The 19,199-nt window shown below is 43.0% G+C and overlaps 1 protein-coding gene across 9 annotated transcripts in view; it reads right to left on the reverse strand.

Moving 5' to 3' along the window:
- Nucleotides 1-8,429: 8,429 nt before the first annotated feature.
- The window catches only part of LOC118505965 (A disintegrin and metalloproteinase with thrombospondin motifs 1), a 92,934-nt gene continuing 82,164 nt past the window's right edge, over nt 8,430-19,199 (reverse strand). For 5 of the 9 annotated variants that reach the window (XM_036042505.1, XM_036042503.1, XM_036042504.1 and 2 more), the window contains exons 9-15: nt 18,357-18,412; nt 16,426-16,552; nt 16,154-16,318; nt 15,848-16,079; nt 15,444-15,544; nt 12,697-14,615; nt 8,430-9,994 (exon numbers count right to left, since the gene is read on the reverse strand). In XM_036042505.1, coding sequence (XP_035898398.1) covers nt 13,724-14,615; nt 15,444-15,544; nt 15,848-16,079; nt 16,154-16,318; nt 16,426-16,552; nt 18,357-18,412 — 1,573 coding nt within the window. In that variant the 3' untranslated portion in view covers nt 8,430-9,994; nt 12,697-13,723. The other 4 variants (XM_036042502.1, XM_036042508.1, XM_036042507.1 and 1 more) reach the window with 4 other exon arrangements.

Raw genomic sequence — 19,199 nt, forward strand, 5'->3', positions numbered from 1 at the left:
GATCGGAGGATCGGACGGGGAAGGATGGGCGAGGGTCATCTTTAATGGATGGATTCGTCTGCGCGAAACATATGTTGCTCGCAACCGTCTGGCGAAGCATTGATGCTGATCGGTCTTATGTTTCGTTCGGTGGACGAAAAAACCCCCCCGCGAGCGATGGAAACCGGTGGCAGCTGGGGTGGAATTCGGTTGAATTTTAAATGGCCAAAAGTTACAGATTTAATGTTTATACTTTCATACATGCGTGGGGCGTCGTTTTCTTCCTTTTCCTACCGGTTGATAACGAAATCGACCGCTCGTTGTTTTCGTTTTTCTCTGTCAGCTTTAGAAAACGAAAGACTTGTACGCTTTTTTTTTTGCACAAGCGACGAACCTTTCGTTGATGGGTGGCTGCGGGTTGATAATAGTGATGTGCATTAGATGGGTTTTACTCTCACTTTCTGGCGGATCTGGCGGTGTATGTGTGTGTGTGTTTTGTTTTCCGGAGCTTTCCGATTCGATGCTGTTGCAGCTTTTCCTGGCCTGTTCGCTGGCGACGCCGGGGGAACGCAAATGTTGTGACGAACTTCTCGAGGTCGGAATTGGGTCAATATTTGCGGCCGCGGGACACGAGTACTCACTAACGCACTGCCTATTTGGTGTTGAGTGTGCGTGCAACCAGCCAGCGAGCGAGCGAGAGAGTGACATTGTCCACCAGCAAGTGTGGACAAACATGGACGGTTTCCTCCGTGGATTGAGTGGGAATAGATGGAGAGTGTAAGTGAAGTGTAATTGTCGTACGGTGAAGAAGGTGCGGTACGGATATTATGCTGACTGTCGTATGGAGGAAACAGGGGGGAGGTGGTGCGTACCGTATCGCAAGCACATGCAATGGCTCTTTAAATGAGCTTGGCGTTGGCACAAGAGGGATGGAACTGGATGAAGCTATTGCACATTGAGCATTTTGGGGGCCAAAATTTATTAAGCAATATTTGCATCTTAAATTAAACTAATCTTCCTTCTCGGCCTAACGACCTCTTATTGCCTCTTACTAGATTTATAGATACCGCATAGTGGGATAGTCAGTCCTCACTGCGGGGGAACGGCTCAGATGGGATTTTAACCCCGGTCCTGCCGGCGAGGCGATCGGTGCCGCTGTCGCCACTGCTACTGGTCCGCCTTTTAAACTAAACTAGTATTAACATCTGAATCTAGTGAATCTAGGCACTAGAAAGAGGTAATTTTTTGCAAAATATAATCGTAAAAAATGATGTTAGTGAGCTAATATAAACATCATAATAATATCATTTTGTACTAAATTATTAATGTGGACACGCTTGGTCCAAAACAGTCCAGGAACTGCAGTTGAGGATTTCGGTGATCGTAATGTGAGTTTTATCCCTGAGTGAAGTAGTTATAAGCAGTGAGATGCATCCTTACAACCGGTTACAATTTCATTGCGTTTTACAACATCTTCTCACTTCTGGACACTGACATTGAGGCCTAATATTTCGTATTGGGGACTGAATAAACTGTGATCGTGTGATCGGACCGGGGCGGTCCGGTGGCCGAGGGGTTCAAATCCCATCCAGACCGCCTCCCCGTACGCAGGGCTGACTACTTTGCTTACGGGTAAAATCAAGTCACAGAAAGCGAGAAATGGCAGGCCGAGACCTCTCGAGGTTGTAGTGCCAGGAAAGAACGAAGAAGAAGACACTGTGATCGTAGAAAGTAGTAGAAATTGATGAAGAAATCCACCTTGCGACTACATCGTTTTGATAATTGGATATTTTTGGTACGAGTGACATTGATATTTCTTGCTTCTTGGTGAAGAATTCATATGATATATCGCCTAATAACTTAATCATATTGAATGTTAAGCATTCGCAGCAAGAACGACATTGATGCTTCTATCTACGCAAAAGGTTATGATCATCCCCAGGACCAATAGACTTGTGTTTGAGCAGTACCCTATCGGAGGACTTTATACTATAATTCAGAACCAATGGTGTAGTAACTGACCTTTAAGACCCATACACCACCACCAGTTATTTTTAAGACAGTTCCTAAGACTTTTCGGTAAGCTAGGGAATGCTTGGTAGCAGGTATTTAGAAAATATTGCATTAAGTTACTTAGTGTAGTTTTTCTCTCATTAATTTCTCGATTCACCGATTTAATTTCACCCGTATCAGGAGAGTCAGCCCTACGTACGGGATATTGTACTAACTTAATATGTACTAATCTTGTACTAAAACTATCAATAAACAGTAAACTTTTGTTATTTATTTTACAAAATTAATAAAATTGCGTTCTTTCACGACCCATCTAAAAATAGTTTCATCCCGACAATTACTCACGAAACTGCCCACTGTGCGTTTCTTCGTTCGTGTGGAGCACTTGCGCCAAGCACGTGCATTATATAATGGGTGAACTCTGCTAATGCGCGAACTGGAATCACTTGCCGAAGATGAGATGGCCAGATACCGTGCAGCAGGGTCTGGTTGGTTGGTCGGTTGGCAAAAGAGAAAACTCGTTTTTCTTTGCATAATTCGATGCAGCGAGACGAGACGAGACGAGCGGGCAAAAGATTGCAACTATCCTCCAAGAATCATTTATCCTGTTGGCGGTGTAGTGTAGTGTCGTATGCGGGCGACTTCCGCAATAATGGCGGCCAACGAAACGAAGTAGGGCTGGTTGCGGGAGTTTACTTTTACTCGTGCCGCGTATACGATTTCCAGCAGCTGTCCCTGGTCGATTCATAGGTTCCCATACACCGTTCCCTGTTCTTCGCCATCCCGTCCCATCTCGATGAGCGGTGGTGCGTGGTTGTGTTGGTGGTGGTGATCGAAAAAATTGAAAGTAAGGTCGCGATTCGGGTTGGCCGGCTGCTGCTGGACGACACAATTCCGAGTTGTGTTAGGGTGGGTTGGCCGGGACAGAAAATAGTCAACGCGAGAAAATCATCGGCGACAGGTGTCGGCTGGTTCTGGATGAGACTCATAAAGGGACCCCGGCTCTATTGGCTCTTTATGAAGATTGTACGTTTGTGCGAGCGTCTGATGCTGTCAGAACGAACCGGTGAATGGTGAACAAATGTTTGGCACAAACAATGAACTTCGTATTTCGTTCTGCCCGAATCGCTTAACTAACCAAATATCGGTCATGAGAAACAGCGTTCTCTGAGCGTTTGCGTTCTGACTGTTTATCCCATTAACTGTTGCCGTGTTCTGTTGGGTCAACAACAGCAAGCACGTAAAATACACACCAAATGAAGTGTGTGCTCGTGGACTGCCACACTGGCGGAAGATAAAGTTCATCTTCGCTTCCGCACGCAACAGCCACCTGTCAAAGTGGGATCGTTCGGCCCTTCGCGTAGTGTGATTAATCGGGCGAACTGATTGATTCGTTCGAGGCACGAAAAAGGGGTCACGCATCACGTTTTACTGTCAGGTTTCCGGTGTTAATTTGTAATGAAATTAAAAACACAAGTTTGCGATCAATATCACTAGGGCAACGTGGCAATGGGCGCACGCACTCGATCTATTTGCCGGAACATTTACTTAACGGCCGTTGGCTGGATATCATAATTGCCAGGTCGCACCAGTGATTTGAACCAGTGAGAACGATCAACGGATCAATTTTCATTGTTCGTTACATGAAGTTCTGGAATGTATTGTTAGTTTCGCGAATTGGTTCGCGAGGTTGTGCGCATTTTGTTGTTGTATGGCACGCAGTTAGCTGGAGCTGTAGTGTTGAATCTGATGTTAATTTTATTTCAGATGATAGCGTGGATTCAGAGATAGGCGGATGTTCACAGTGGATGGAAGTTTGAGTTTATTAAATTGAGTTTTAATAATGAGCTCAAAGATAAAATAGGCACAGATCTATCTTTTTATTTGATTAGCACTTCATACCATAAATATACTTACAGGGGCTTTCAGTTGCCATTTTTATTGTACATAGAGTCCTTAGATTGATATTATACGCACTTTCCAGTGTGCTGGGAGAACGCGTGCAATACCACCGGCTACTATGAGAATATCATCTCAGGACATCACATTAAAAGGTATTTGATTTCCCTATCACCAGAAGCCGTTTCCATATCAACTAGCTTTGTTTGCCATTCCATCTAAGAAGCCTGCCATAAAAATGGACGCTATTGCCTTATCAACTTAAAAGCCCTGTAATAGTAGCAGTGTTAATAGCAGCAGAAAAGGCTTCCTTAGCAGAAGCACTACGTCAAAGGGAATGGGCGTATATCATATAAAAGAGCAATTGTTCTATTTTTTACACAATAATAGCCATACTAGCGAACAAAATTTGTTCCAATTTCAATTGGAAGGTGTTTGCTATAAAATCTAAAGATCTATTCAAATACTTGTCGGTTTGAATTGAAGTCTCGTGTCTGTACTATATCTTTAATGTTACTACCTTCAAGCTCAAAACACTTCGAAAAAACCTCACTGAAGTAATTATAGAAATTAAATCAGTTCTTGTGTGCTTATCCTTACCAAGCGTTCGAAGCATTTGATAATGTAAATCTCGAGTCATTATTACGCTTCTTTTTACAAATATTTCATATCTTCAGTTCATGTTATCTTAAGAACACTAATGGATGCTATTGCAGGTTGTTAGTAACCATTCTGGCAAACTATACAATTAAGCAAGCAAGCAGTCTCAAACAGCTCTAGACAGCCCAACCCAAGACCCCTACGTTGTACTGCTTAGAATTTTAATCATAGAAACATTTATCTTGTTCGGGAAGAATACCTTTCATAGAAACATTTATCTTGTTCGGGAAACATCTTTGACACAGCGATTCGCACAAATGATGCACGTTGGCCAACAGCCTCATAGAACGTTTCATCTGGTGTGCACCTTGCTTCATGGGCGCATTACTTTTGCCGCTCTGCAGGCGGAGTAATTTTCGGTGTGTGTTTAAAGATTGTTCGAGAAGAGCATAAGCGGGGCGCACACACAGTCACAAACGGACAAACGCATGCACACATACACGAACGCGTATGTGCGCGGAGAGTGTACATCCCCGAAGTGTATTGAGTAACGTTCAAGTACCGGGTCGCGAGATTGGCGCGAGTGTCGGGAAAAGTGTTTCTCGGGCGTTCCTCCACTGCATGTGTGCTTGTGTGTGGCTTTCGGTTTCACTACCAATGGAACAATACGGTACTGCCGAAAAACGCAGATATACACCGCCGACCGACCGTCACCGTCGGGTCGGGTGTTGCTGGTCGGCTGTTCGCTTTGGGTGACTGGGTCGGCAACGAGCCGAAAGAAGGTCGCCAGTAATTAAAACATTACGGGATAAAGTCATACGCGTTCGTCTGTGAGCTGTGAGCCGCGTGGTGATAACACTGATCGTCATTTTTATAACATTTTATAAATCTCCTATTGGGTATTTAAAATAATTCGATTCTTCTTAAGATGAGAAGTCGCTCAAACCGGCTAGATCGATGGCTCTTCAGCATACACATAATTGCCGCCGTATGAAGTCCACGCATACCTCCGATCCCCATCCTTTCCTCATCCAAATCTTGCTGCATCAGCATCGCCAAAACGAACCGCTGAGAGAGAGTGAAATGATCTATCTGAATGAATGTACACTCTCGAATGATGTTTCGGTGAGTGTTGCCTGTGGTTCGCTTATTGATGGTCACTGACAATGAGATCGGGCCTTCGTGCAGTTGCTCCCCGAAGACAATAAAGGCACCCGCGAATGTTCAGGAAGGTTTTCAATGTCTTCGGCGCGTTGTTGGTGGCTGAGCAACAGCAGGGGAAAGACGCGAAATAATGCACATCTTGCGGTGTGAGGAGTAGTGCAGCTTGCAACCGTGGTTGTATGCACGTGTTTTGCCGCTGTAAGTTCTGTAAACCGAACACGGATGGGGTTGTTTGCTACATTTCCTGCTTTGGCTTTTTTTTTAAATTTGTTTTGAAGTGTTTTGTACCGAATCGGGTGCTAATGAAAATTTATTAGACCGATCGAGTGATAGGGATGCGAATAGGAGAATGCCACAAACAGGGAGAGATGTTATTGGCTGTTTTTTAATTGATGATTTGTGTTTTGGTGTTTTTGGGTAAATCCTGAAAAAGGCGGGGAATCCTGGGGACGAATTTAAGTTCTGGGGATTTCTTGCCGTCACTTTCTTAATCAAGATGAGGAGACATGATTGCGTGAGCTGAAGTAACTAATCAGCTGTTTGGAGACCAGTAAAAGGAAATCAAATACTTGAAGAGGAGTAATAAAAATCCAACCTGCAGCAGATCTGTTTCTGCTGAGATTGTGTTGTCAAAGAAGAAAATGAAAAAGATTTTTTAATGTACTTGTTTGCAAGCAAGTGGTTTGAATAACCTTGATGTTATCTTATCTTGGTATTTCCAATGACACCGGAAACTGGAACATTTTAAATGGGTGCAGAAGGCGAAGGTTTGTCTTGGGGTTGCTCGTGCTGGTTGCGAATGGTTTACCAGACTGCGATACGAAATTATAGCAAAGCCTGCAGCGCGTAACTTATGCAAACCGCATTGCTTGTAATGCGCGAAAGGTATGCAATCTGATGTTGTTGATGGCGAGTGCTTAAAACCATAAGCTGATTCACGGTCTTTCTTGAAAAACTGACAGCAACTTGGTTAAGGCTGGAAACTTTGATAATTAACGATGAAATAAGCTTTTTATCTTGAGCTTCCTATTGAACTATGCAAGAAACAAATGAATGAAATTAGCAAATTTTGATTTAACGTTGGAGAGTACTTTAAGTTTGTGCAATACAATAACATATAGTTTGCTGCCCAATGGCACAGTAAACAATGAGTTTTCTTTAATTTTTTTGTATTGGATTGATTGTTCAAATTTGTTGGTGGCACAAATGTTCATCAACTTCGATTTTGTTTTATAAATTTTAAGCATTCGGTTGAGAAAATCGTGTACTAAATATAATGCCCCTACTGCTATGCAATCCGCATCACCGTTGGCTTTGGAGCACGTTCGCAGAGCAGCTTCACATATTTCGTACTGTTTAATTTTAATATCGCTTTTTGTAAAAGTAATGTGTTTCAAATTGGATTATTCTAGTTTATTATAGGCTTAAAATTTTAGCAATAAAAATATTTTATATTTTAAAAAAAAAATATTACAGCGTATAACGAAGCGTAGACGAAGGTGTGGGGTTGCGGTGACGGATTTCACGATGTGGATCACCTTCTGTGGTCCTGCGTGGAGTTTGAAACTGCAAGACCCTCCTTGTTGAGCGCAGTCGAGAGCATCGGCAGACGACCGGGTGTAGAAATTGGAGAAGTGTTGGTGACTAGGGACCTCGCCACCATGAGGCTCATCTTCCGATTCGCCAGAGACAACGGGTTTACCCATTGATTCCGCATCCCCATTATCCTTCCAATCCATATCCGCCATTCCCCTTTTTTGTTATTCGTTTTGTTGTCTTTGTTTTAAGTGTTTTTTGTAGTGCCACGGGTGATCCGTTGACGAAGCATCCGGGTTCAAAGACGACACTGTCGTAAGAAGAGGGGCATTTCTGTAACATTTCTGTCGTAAGAAGAGGGGCATTTCTGTTTTATTTTTAATTGTTTATTTGTTTGTTTAATTGTTTAATGCAAACCATGAGTCAGTTATACAATATATAAACTGTTTACATTTTTTTGCATTTTTCCTATTTAATGTACTCAAACGGGGAGGACCGTTGGCAGAGGCGATAGCAGCACCGGTAGTCATACGACAGGACCGGGATTCCAATCTCATCAAAACCGCCTCCCCGTACGCAGGTAATTTCAAGTAGAATAGAAAGCCAAAACTGACAGGCCGAGACACTTCGAGGTTGTAGTGTTGTGATAAACAAGAAGAAGAATGTACACAAACTGTCTGACTACCAATGTTATTTATTATCGACTAAATAGAAAAAATATGATTTAGAATTGTTTATAACTGTTATTATCCACGCTGAGAAGCCTAATTAAGTTTTCACAAAGCCCTTTTTCATAATGAATAACAACAACCTGGAGTTAAGCCAAATGTAATAATCTCAAATGCAATTCATCGATCATGCGATTTTTTGAATATTAAACAAAGCTTAATGTAAAAAAAATCTTTATTTTGTGAAAGCACACTAAATTATTTTGGTTTATCAAATAAAATTAATTTACTGTCCATTTTATTTACCCACTAATATTTCTTCAAACTGTGAAACACCATGCGCCTCCATTAAGCTCCGCAAACGAATATTTCAGTTCTCTAATAACAATAAATTTTGTTGCACCGAATGCACCGAACGGATACGGCGAAGCTTCATGCGAAGAAAAAGAAGTATATGTTCTTCGTTTTTTCTCACGTTAAAGAGAACCCATAATCTAAATAAATAAATATGAGTAAAACCCATACCAGAGCTTTACCGAAGAGCTTTACAGTGAATAGCACCCACACTCGTTTCGAATTTATATATTTTTTTCTCTTTATTTAGATACTCACTTTACAAAATACATAAACGAAATACAATCATCCGCTTCGTCCACTGTAAACTGTTCACCAGTTAACGAATATCTCACCTCGAACGCCTTCTATCGCGTACACTATTATGATCCTGCACAAACGAAACTATAACTTCGCACCGCGTGCCGTGCACGCGTACGCCATTTTTCGCAGCTATTGTATCATCTTAACAAAAAAAAAACTCTAACATCTAGTACCTAACTCGTGTTTACTTGTAGCTCATTCGAACGATCAATGTAGCCCGAGCGCACGATCGAATCAACGGTGTGCGCCTGACGGGTATAATCGGATCTCTGACACAACACGGTAGAAAACATCCTTCCTGTGTGAGCCACAAAAATCGACACCCTTTTCCACAAAACACATACACAACACGAGAAGAGAAGGGGACAGAAGAAGTGGAAAGGAGAGAGTAACTATCGCATAACTTAAATCCAATAAATTAAAACACTACATAATGGTGACGCGGCCAAACGCGTCTCCGGTCTAGATATCATCTTGTTTTTTACGCTCTTCTCCCTCGGGTGGTCTGCTTTCGTTTAGCAATATCAATTGCATTGTTTTATCCACCTGATAGCTTGCTACAAATTCCAAAAAAAATGTACTACTAGGTCTGCTACTGCTACTGATATCTGATTTGTCTTATCCGTTCGTTGTTTGCACTTTACACGTTAGAAAACCGATATTCGTGACATCGTTTTCCGCTTGCCCATATAAGACGCAAGAACCTAAACATATGCAATAAACAGACACTAACGCACTAACTATTTACATTGAACAGAGCATAAGCAAGCAGCCTATCTAGCTTAGAAAAAAAAGGGTTTGGGATGGTTGAAGACTGTGTGGATGTGTAGGTTTAGGGGTGTGTGTGCGAGTGTTTTCATTCACACAGCTTAATGATGGACAACCAGGTGCAATGAAAAGTCCTACCGCAGGACACAAAACACGAGACTTTAACCTAAGTACACCTTACTAAGGATCGCTAGAGCAAACAAGAGGGTGGCAGTTGGTTTTTTTTTGTGTACATGCTTTGCATTATATCTCGCTCTCTCGATATCTCTATCTTCCTTCTCTTTTTTTCTCTTCCTTTTCGGCTCACAGACAGTGTAGTATGAACAATTTGCAGTGAAAGATTTTCTTCAAAAACAAGAAATGCACGTCAAAACAGTGGTGTCAGTGGAGCAGTAGATTTGTTTGGTTTGAAGTATTTGTCCAAAAACAACAGAAAGGAGTTGCGTTTCCTATTTGCAATAGCATTCGTGAGCATTTCCTTGGCTTTCTAAACTCTCCTGACGGACGACGAATTTTGAACACAGATTTGGACCATCCCATTCACACACACACGAGAGCACACAGCTACTCGCCCCACTACTGATGGTTGCTGACGAGCTCGGGCTGTTGTTGCAGCTGCTGCAACTGCAGCTGCTCCTTCAGATGCTGTAATCGCTTCCGCTTGATGGCATTCATAAAGTTTTTGTATCGCTTATCCTCATCATCCAAAGCTGCAAACCGGTGGTCGCGTCGGTGGTCAGGAAGTGCATGCAAAACATGGAGAGAAGGAAAAACGTTAGCAATGGCGGGCTCCGGTACGGTTGCGGTTGCTACGCGTGAAGTTTAGCTTGTGATGTGATGATGAATGCTACTGTAATTGCTCGGAAAGCAAAATGGGGATGGAGAGAGAAACATAAACATACAATACAATGCGATACTATCTACGTGTGGAGAAGTGTTGAGCTGTGTTTGTGTGTGTGTATGTGTTTAAGGGAGGCTTAAGGATGTGTTGGGATGAACGTGTATAACACTCTAAAATGAACAAAGTGGAAAGGATAATTGTTGTATATTAATTACATGCATAGTATTGGGTATATGCACACTGGGAGGAAGTAGACGGTTTCTGGTTGTGTGGGTACAATACAGTGTTGTTTTTAGGGTGTCACGTGCAGTAATAGGCCCGCTGTCTATTTTTTAACACGGAGCATAGCTCTAGCCGGAAACCAAACCTTTTTTATAGGGAGCTTTATAGTAAACTATCATTATGGCTAATATTTAAAGCTAAGTATATACGAGTGCTGCTATTTTATAGCATCTACAGAATACTGAAATTTGTACACTAATTTGTTACTTAAACTATCGCTAATTTGTTACACTCTACCTTTGCTTGCTTTAAGTAGCTCAATGAGGGTTTTTCTTTTTTGTTTATATCCGCCAATTTTGTATTAATTATTTATATTAAGGATTTTATAATTTTTTTTTTATTTTTGCATATTGATTCATGCATCCAATAGGTTTTAATTAAAATCAGCAATTTTCAAAATATTCAAAAAACTGGAAATTTTGAATAGTGAAATTATGATTGTGCGAGGTGGGTGAGTGTGCCATCCTAGCGTGTGCAACAGTTGCAGGAAACCGATCATGTTGTGCGGGCACAATAATTCGGTGCGTGCAGTAAACGAAGCGCGTTTACCTTTCGAGTGGCAGTGAGAAGCCATTTGGGGAATCCATTCGTTGCACCATTTAGCGTTTGTTTTTTTTTCTTTTGTTGTTGTACCGTATAAATATTGTACGTTTCTCTATACATAGCGTTTACCATAAGTCCTCTCTGTACATAGCGATAGCGTATAAGGGGCTTGTTGTGAAATTAGCGAGCAGAGTTATTGGTAGTAGAGCGGTTCAATATTGTTACGTCCAACCATCAGATATAGCGACGGTTCCAGATGGACTTTGTGGAATGAGGACTTAGGGAATCCGATAGTATCTGAAAGTAGGAATCGAACGAGAGAGAGAGAGAGAGATAGTACCGTCAGGGCACGCATTTATATACAACCGGTGCCTGATGATGAATGTGTTTGTGTGTGCTAAGGGATCTTAATTTCGAGTTGGATGCGTTGAAAGATGTAAAGGATGAAGCACACTCTTATACGGATATACACGTTCGGGTTCTCGGTAATACACTAGCCTAATTAAAAACTATCTACTTATCCTTCTAGTAAGCGATACATTTGTACAGTTTCACTAACTATAATTTTTTATAGCATGCTAAAACAATTTCCATTTTATAGTAAATATATCACATGCAGAACGGTGTCCGATTTCAATCTCGTTGGCATTGTCGCATCGTCCACAGATTGCTTTACATGCAATTATTGTACGAGGGAGTGGGGATCGTATACTAGTGGCTTAAGCTAATGCTATAATTTATTGACCTAAAAAAAGGAGGGAACGGGGGTGCAATTAAAGAGTAGCGCAAGCACACAGCCATAATTCATTCGCAATCCCTAGCAGGGTAGTATTAGATCGGCCAAGGGAAGGTGGACCGCTACAATAATTTATAGAGACCAAGGCTTAAGCAAGGCATTTATCATAATCCAGCAGAAGCTTGCTACGTATCGATGAGGAATGAGTATGAGGGCATGAGGTTTAGGTAATGGGTTTCCAATTGTACGGCAGTGTTCAGAGTAAGTCGGAAAGGTACAGATAATCGAGTAGGAGAGATCTAGTAATACAAGGTCCAGTACAGTATGGGTATAGTAGTAGTGGTGGTAGAGTAAGAGTAGAGTAGGTAAGGTAGAAAGTAAAGGTAGACGAGTCTGCGAGAAGTCAGATAAAAGTAGAAGAGGTAGAGGAGGTAGCTATCATGCACTATTGGTGTTAACTCGACAGGAGTTCCAATTCTCGATGCTGTTAGGGAGGAGTGCGATCGTTCGTGGCTGGAGCACTGCAAAATACTGACAGAAAATACAGAAGATCACGATCGTTCTCTTAGGAGATTGAAACAGAAGATCTCAGAGAGGTACAGAAAAAAAAGGAGTAACAGAGTGAAATATACAGATACACATCGGGGTAGAATCCAAAACCGGTGAATGTTGAATATACAGTGACGATACGAGCTGATCGGGCCAGTATCGGGTGACCGAGCGTGTTGGTGTGGTAATCCAAGAATTGTACAGTGGAAATAGCCCTTCTCCATATTCCTAACAGAACAGTTCCCGAGACGGAAAGGTGAAGTTCCGCCGATCGGATCAGCGAAGGCGGGGCTACTCATGCACTCAATGAGAAGCGACAGTGAAAGTTCTCGATGGTTTGTGGGATCGGCTGACTTGATAGAGTTTAGGGAGGGCCGGTCCGCCGACTAAGTAGAAGTAGTGGTGCGGAGAAGAGTGGTTGATAAGGGGAGGTTTTGTTTGTTACGAAAATACATTCTTACCGATCGAAATGGCGTGCGATCACTGATGTGCGTGTGCTGTCGCACGAAACGTGTTCTCTCCTCTTCTCCAAGCTTTTTGTGTGCATTTAGGAAGAAACTTCTGTTCTTTTGCAAAGGAAGTGATGACTGTGAACCCATTAATTCTTGTGAGCTTTTGGGTCAATCGTGAAGCGTGGAACCATTTTCGAAATCCAGCGAAAATGTTGCTTCAAAATGTTGCTTTCCTTCCCTAGCTTACCATTGCTAACGTTAACTTTATATCGATTAGGTGTAGCCTAAGTTGAATTCTACACAAATTAAAGTACAAAACCACAAAAAAGGCAATAAATGGTAAATGTCGTTGATTGAAATGAAAGGGCGGGGGTTTCGTTTTATCGATGTTCCGCGAGCAATGAATCTTAAAATGGACCACAGTCTAATTTTTCGTTGTTGCAAATGGGCAGACTTTTGAGTTTACAACCTTACGCACTAAAGTGATGCCATCCACACGAACTTATCTTGCTTTAGTACATGTTTTACGCTTATCATATGCAACGTTTTGGGAGTGTTGCGTGTGAATTTTCACAGAATTGTATAAAAGGAAAACAAAAGTGAGCTGTGCAGTAAAATAAAATAGAAACAAAATACTCAAAAAAGTGCACAAAACAAGTGAGGTAAAAAGTGTAAGCCAAAGAACGGAAAGCAATGGAAAAAAGTGAAGAAAAATAAACCAGCAGAAAAGCAAAAGGAACAGCTTTTGAAAAAAAAGTCCCCCTCCTCCCGATCGACTACCGGCACACGCACACAAGCCCGCAAACGACACATTCCTAAAACGGATGTTAACGTTCGGTAACGCAGTAAAGGTAGTCGATGGAGGAAGAAACAAAAAAACAAAAAAACTGGTGAAAAGCACACCATCGCAGGATATCAAACAATCACACACACACATCCACACGAGCGTGTTCAGATAATGAAATCAAGACATTACTGGCACTGATGTGCTGCATGCGCGTGTCCTGTGACGGCGTAACGCCGCACCGCGTAACGCTCAGTAGTAACGCCCGGTACGTGCCGATGTGCTACCGCTACCTCCATTCCCACTGCTGGCAACACTGGCCACACTGAGCTGGCTGTTTGCACCGAGATAGTTGCTGTTGAGTGCATAGTTCGGTGCGCTTTTGGTGGTGGTGCGTTTGGCAAAGTAGGAAAAGTTGTACGGATTGCGTGTGGTCGTTTGTGCGATCCGGTTGAAGTACACGTCGAACACCGGATGGTAGGTGGCTTTCGGTTTGCGTGTCGTGGTGGTGGTGGCGGCGGCGGGGAAGGGACCGCCATCATGTCCACCCTGATCGTATCCACCATCCCCACCGTACGGCTGTTGTTGGTGTTGGTAGTGCTGTTGTTGGTGGTGCGGTTGTTGGCTGTTGTAGTGCGGTAGTGCGTTACTATTGTCATCCTCACGGTTGCCATTGTTCCAGGACGGTCGATGCGTTGTGGTGGTGGTTGTTGGAGCTTTGGTCGAGCTGAAGGTGTATTTACTGAACACGTACGGTGTCTTGGTCGTCGGTTTCGTACTGTACGGTGTCGGCTTGGTCGTCGGGTTGTAGTGAGCGTAATTGTTGTTGCCGTAGTTGTTGTTGTGGTTGTTGTTGTTGTTGTTGTGATATTGGTTGTTGCCATTACCACCGTTACCATTATCACTAGGGCTAGGGCTTTTAGCTGAATGGTAATCATTGGGATAGGTACTCGTGGACTTGTGATGGAAATACTGGTAATAGTTCCTCGTCGATGTCGCTGGCGGCGGTGGAGGTGTTGTGGTGGTGGTTGTTGTTGTGGTGGTGGTGGTGGTGGTGGTGGTGCTGGTTGTCGTTGATGTCGTTGGCGTGCTAGACGGTTCATAATATTCTTCCTGCTGATCTGACTTGTCGTCGTAGTTATATCTAGAGAACGTTGATCCGTTAGATTTGTTTTTTTGCGCGTTAAACTCGGTTTGCTTGAGGTTGGTTTTGTTTACTATTTGTTTTGGTTTAGGTTTGCTTTTTTGTGTGTTTTGGTTTGAAGATTATCGTTTATCGGTTCTAGTGAGCTGAAGATGGCAGGCAAGATTGGTGGTTTGTTTGGTGCAAATAGGATTAGAGACATACAGAGAGAGAGACAGAGAGAGTGACGAGTTCCTGGTGGTGTTTGTTGAGATGGGTGAGATCACTATTTACAAATAGATGGTGTGTTTCGCTGGTTGATGGTATGTGTGTGTGTGTGTGCGCGTGTATGTGATACATGACTCGCTGGCACGCCTCGAATCTGTGTTGCTTCCACTGGCCCGTGAGCACTGGTTTTGAGATGGATGGTTTACTGTTTACCCTATCGCAGGTTGGCCGTGAAGCAACCTGAAGGTTCTCCGTTCCGGGCGCGGCATCTTTACGTATCTAACGGTGCTAACGGCTTCAAGATGAGATTTGTGAGGTGGGAGGCAGATGTAGTAGATGTAGTAGTAGTGGTGGGTGGGTGTGTGTGTGTTATCGAGTTGAAATAGGAAAAAGGGAGCAAAAGGGATTCCGGAGGGGGGACCAAAAGGGTTGTGCAACGTCTAAAGTGGGTGTAATGTTCTCGACGATTTGTTGCAATCGGAGTCTTCCATCCTTATCGCGATCGCGATTTAAATTTTCTTCTCAATGTGTGCGTGTGAGTTTCATGTTAGGTGAAAGAGAATGGAAAAGGATCGTGCAAACTCTTATGGACTCTGGGGACCGTGTCAATCTCATACGTACTTCACAGACTGCTGATTGTAGCGCGTGTACGATGGAGTATGTTGCGAATAGTCCGGTATAATGTTTTCATGCTCCGCAACACATCGCCCATCGAGACAGTGCTACAGTGAGTCGAAATCGCATTACGGTTGGCGATATGGAAAAGGGTTTTGGGGATTGTGTGTTGTTGGGATTTCGGTTGGACAACATGCAAGGCAAGCAGATCAACCGCAAGCAACGAGTAACGCGTAACGCGTAAAAAGTAGTAACAGTCGGCAGGAAAATGTAACGCAACAGATCATTTTGCAGGTGGGGAAGATAAAAGAAAAGGGAAACAAGAAAAGAGAGAGAAAAAACGATCATTAGTACTGCATCGAACTTCACGGTTGTCGCTCGAGAAGGGCGTCGAAGTGCGTTATTAATACTTGTCCATCTCCACAGGAGGATCCTTCGGCGGCGGGCCGGTACGCGACACAGTAACCGCTGGCCGAATCGAAACAGAACAGCTGGGCGCACACCCGTTCATCCTTGAAGCAGGCGGACGTTCCACGGTCCCGCCGACATTGGGCATCGAGCGAGAGCAGTGTGCCCGGTAACGCCCGTCCGAGCGCTTCATCTTCGTGGGGTGGATTGTGCAGGCAGCTGGCAGTGTCACCACTAAAAATGATGAAGAGATATTGATCAGCATGGTTGGCGATATTAGTGAGATGATTTTAGCGATTGGGACCTACTTGAGGAAATGGTGGAAGCTTTGCACACTGCACGGCGACCAGCGGAATCCTCGCTCGGTGTGCCGCAGATCGGACATGATGTACCCATCCTCCCAGCGACACTTCTCCGCACCCGGTCCTCCAAGATAGCTGGGCGGCGGGGAACCATCATGAACGGCACCAAGACTAGAAAAAAGAAACACGACCAAACACGATGACACTTGTTAATATCTCTGCGGGAGTTTTTGGCGTCCACAGTTCGACGACCCGTTGCCGAAGTCGTGTATACGTACAGATGACCAACTTCATGGGCGGCAACGATAATGCCACTGAAACCACCGGTATCCTCAATGATGGCAACACTGTTGACCTTTTCAAGGCGCTTGTTTACCACGCACGCTCCACCGACATAGGCGAATCCTGTACCACGGTGTGCGGTGTTGCATGGAGAAGGAAAAGAGAAACATCAGTAAAGGCGCTCGGCCGCTTAATCGGATGCACCTGCAGGTGTGCATGTGTGTGGGTGTGTGCTTTCTGTTGGGACGGCTGAGATCCGCTCAGTTCAGCCCAACCAAACCAAAACCAGTTTTGGGTGTGAGAAATGGGATGCATCTAAACCACCTTTGGTGACATTTACACGCGTTGTAGCTGACCGTATGGACAGTGTGATGATGATGATGATGATGATGCATCTCCCCACCAAGAAGCATGTTAGTAGACTGTTCATTATTAGCATGGTTCTACGTGTTGAAGGGGTTGCAGTAGAAGTAGTATATAAGTGCATGCATGTTAGAGAAGCGTTACCACTATGTACACTAAGGTTATGTAGTTCGTCCTACGATGTGTAAACGGTCATCAAATCTACGAAGTTTTAAAAGGGAAAAAATAAGGTAAAGTTGTCTAGTAAGAGAGATAAAGAGTCATCACTCTGGAACAGAGAAGTACATGAAAAGTATGTAGAGTCGAAACAGCGAAATGTACAGGATGGTGTGTCACAAGAGACGTAGTAGTAAAAAGATTCCCAAAAAAATGCACAATGAATGTATAGAACAATATTCACAAGTTTTTGGAGGTGGATGCCATCAATATAGCTCTATGTACATAGAAACATGGCTTCATGTCACCTGCAACTGAATCCTACAAATAAGTGATTGGACTTTAGACATTTATCGACGAGTTAAGAAGCTTGGACTTTTTTTCAGCCCAGGATGGGGGGTTCAAAATTGAACCTGATTCAAGTAGGTGCAGAGCTCTCAGTAGGTACTATTAGTCCATCAAACTTTAAAGGATTCCGACCACCAGGTACAGCGATTTTGGTAGGAGTTGGGAATTTGGTAGGAGTTGAATTGACTCTCAAACTTGCTGTATCTGAGGTCATAGTTGCATAAAGCATGATGAACAGATTAAACCTAATGAAGTCCATGAAGTCGATTGGAGGTCCCGACAATGCTTCGAACTTCCTAAGCCTCACAAACATAGAAGCATATAAAAGGTGCGTACCACAGTTTTGCGTGAGCTTTCCGATGGCTTTTCTCAATTATTTACACTCATCATCAAAAACAAAACAATAAATCCACTGTCTAGTAAGAGATGGCAACATTGAATATACAGCATGTGACAGCAACAGAGATGTCATAGTACAGATGAAACAGGTAAAAGTTCGAAACCAAACACAAAGTGCAGTGAGCGATGGCGAATGAAAGGCAGCAGTATAGAAAATAAAGATCAACAAACAGTGTCCGTTTGCGGAGGAAATTGCGAACAAGTTTACAGATGCAAAGTGAAAAGTGAGGTAAACGCCCAAAATAGATCACAAACAGATTTACAAACAGATCACTCAAGAAGTGACAGTGAAAATAGTACATACAGAGAGAGAGAGAGATAGTGAGCGAAACGCAGAATGTGAATATGCGTAGTAAATGCGTTTAGTGTGAGGGAAGGAAAACACAACAGTGAGCAATTGAACAGTGAACAGTGTAGAAGATAGCGTGATGGAAATCCTCTACGTTGAGACACAAAAAAAAACAGGCGAGAGTGAAAGAGAGCGTACACAGAGAGAGAGAGGGAGAGAAAAAACCGACTAGCAAATGGAAATTTATGTTCAAAGATGCAGTTCTGAAGGTTTTGTTTGTTTGTTTGGATGGTCAAACGGCAGCAAAACGCACCCAGCAACCACCCAGCAACGGCAAACGTGTGCCGTGTGTGCGTGGTGGCCTATAATTACCTGCGGTACCGCGATTACACGCGTCATTTGCATATTGCCTTCTACACATATCTAGTCTGCAATGGTAATAATTAATTGTTGTGGTTAGACGATACGGTTAATGGTTGGCCGGAATGGGACGATCCACCCTTCATAAACTGACCACCCTCTTCGATCGGAAAGGTGGCACACGTGGAGGACGACTTTTGTAAGCGATCGCCGTGAGAACGCGCTCTGTGTGTTTGTTGGTTTAACATTATTCGTCTTGAGTCCGGGTGTCGTTTGTAAGTGTTAGTATGTTTGCTGGATTTTCGAGGAGTAGACGTCTTTCTTCCGTAACATGGACGCCTTCGTCCTTTTGTTAAGATTAATCCTTACACCAATTCCAGTATGATTTTGAATAGAACTTAGACAATCAATAGTAGCAAAGATTAATTGCAATTAGAATATTAAAGTAAACGAATAAAACATAAGAAGAAAAAAAAAAGGAGTAAAAGTAAAAGTTGTTAGAAGTTCAGCAACCAGATCAAACGAAAAGAGAAACAAAGGAACTAAAGTTTGTCAGTAAGGAGTTGTAAATAAAAAACTAAAAACAAGATAACACTATTAGCAAAGAACATAAAAAAACGTAACTAATGAGCATATAAAAGTAGTAGTAAGGAAAGCACATAAAAATAAGTGTGAGAGAGAAAGGGAGAGAGCGAGAGAGCGCGAAAGAAAGGGATAGAAGAAGGAAAATTTACCGGCTGTGCCCTTCGTACAGCGGCCACCTTTTCTTCTTCGGCACATATCATACCTGCGAAAGAGCTCGATTAGTGCGCATAGTAATAGAGTTGTGTCATTTGAATGTTTACGGGCTTGTTT

Source organism: Anopheles stephensi, chromosome 2 (genome assembly GCF_013141755.1).
Source record: "Anopheles stephensi strain Indian chromosome 2, UCI_ANSTEP_V1.0, whole genome shotgun sequence".
Classification (NCBI taxonomy): Eukaryota; Metazoa; Arthropoda; class Insecta; order Diptera; family Culicidae; genus Anopheles; species Anopheles stephensi.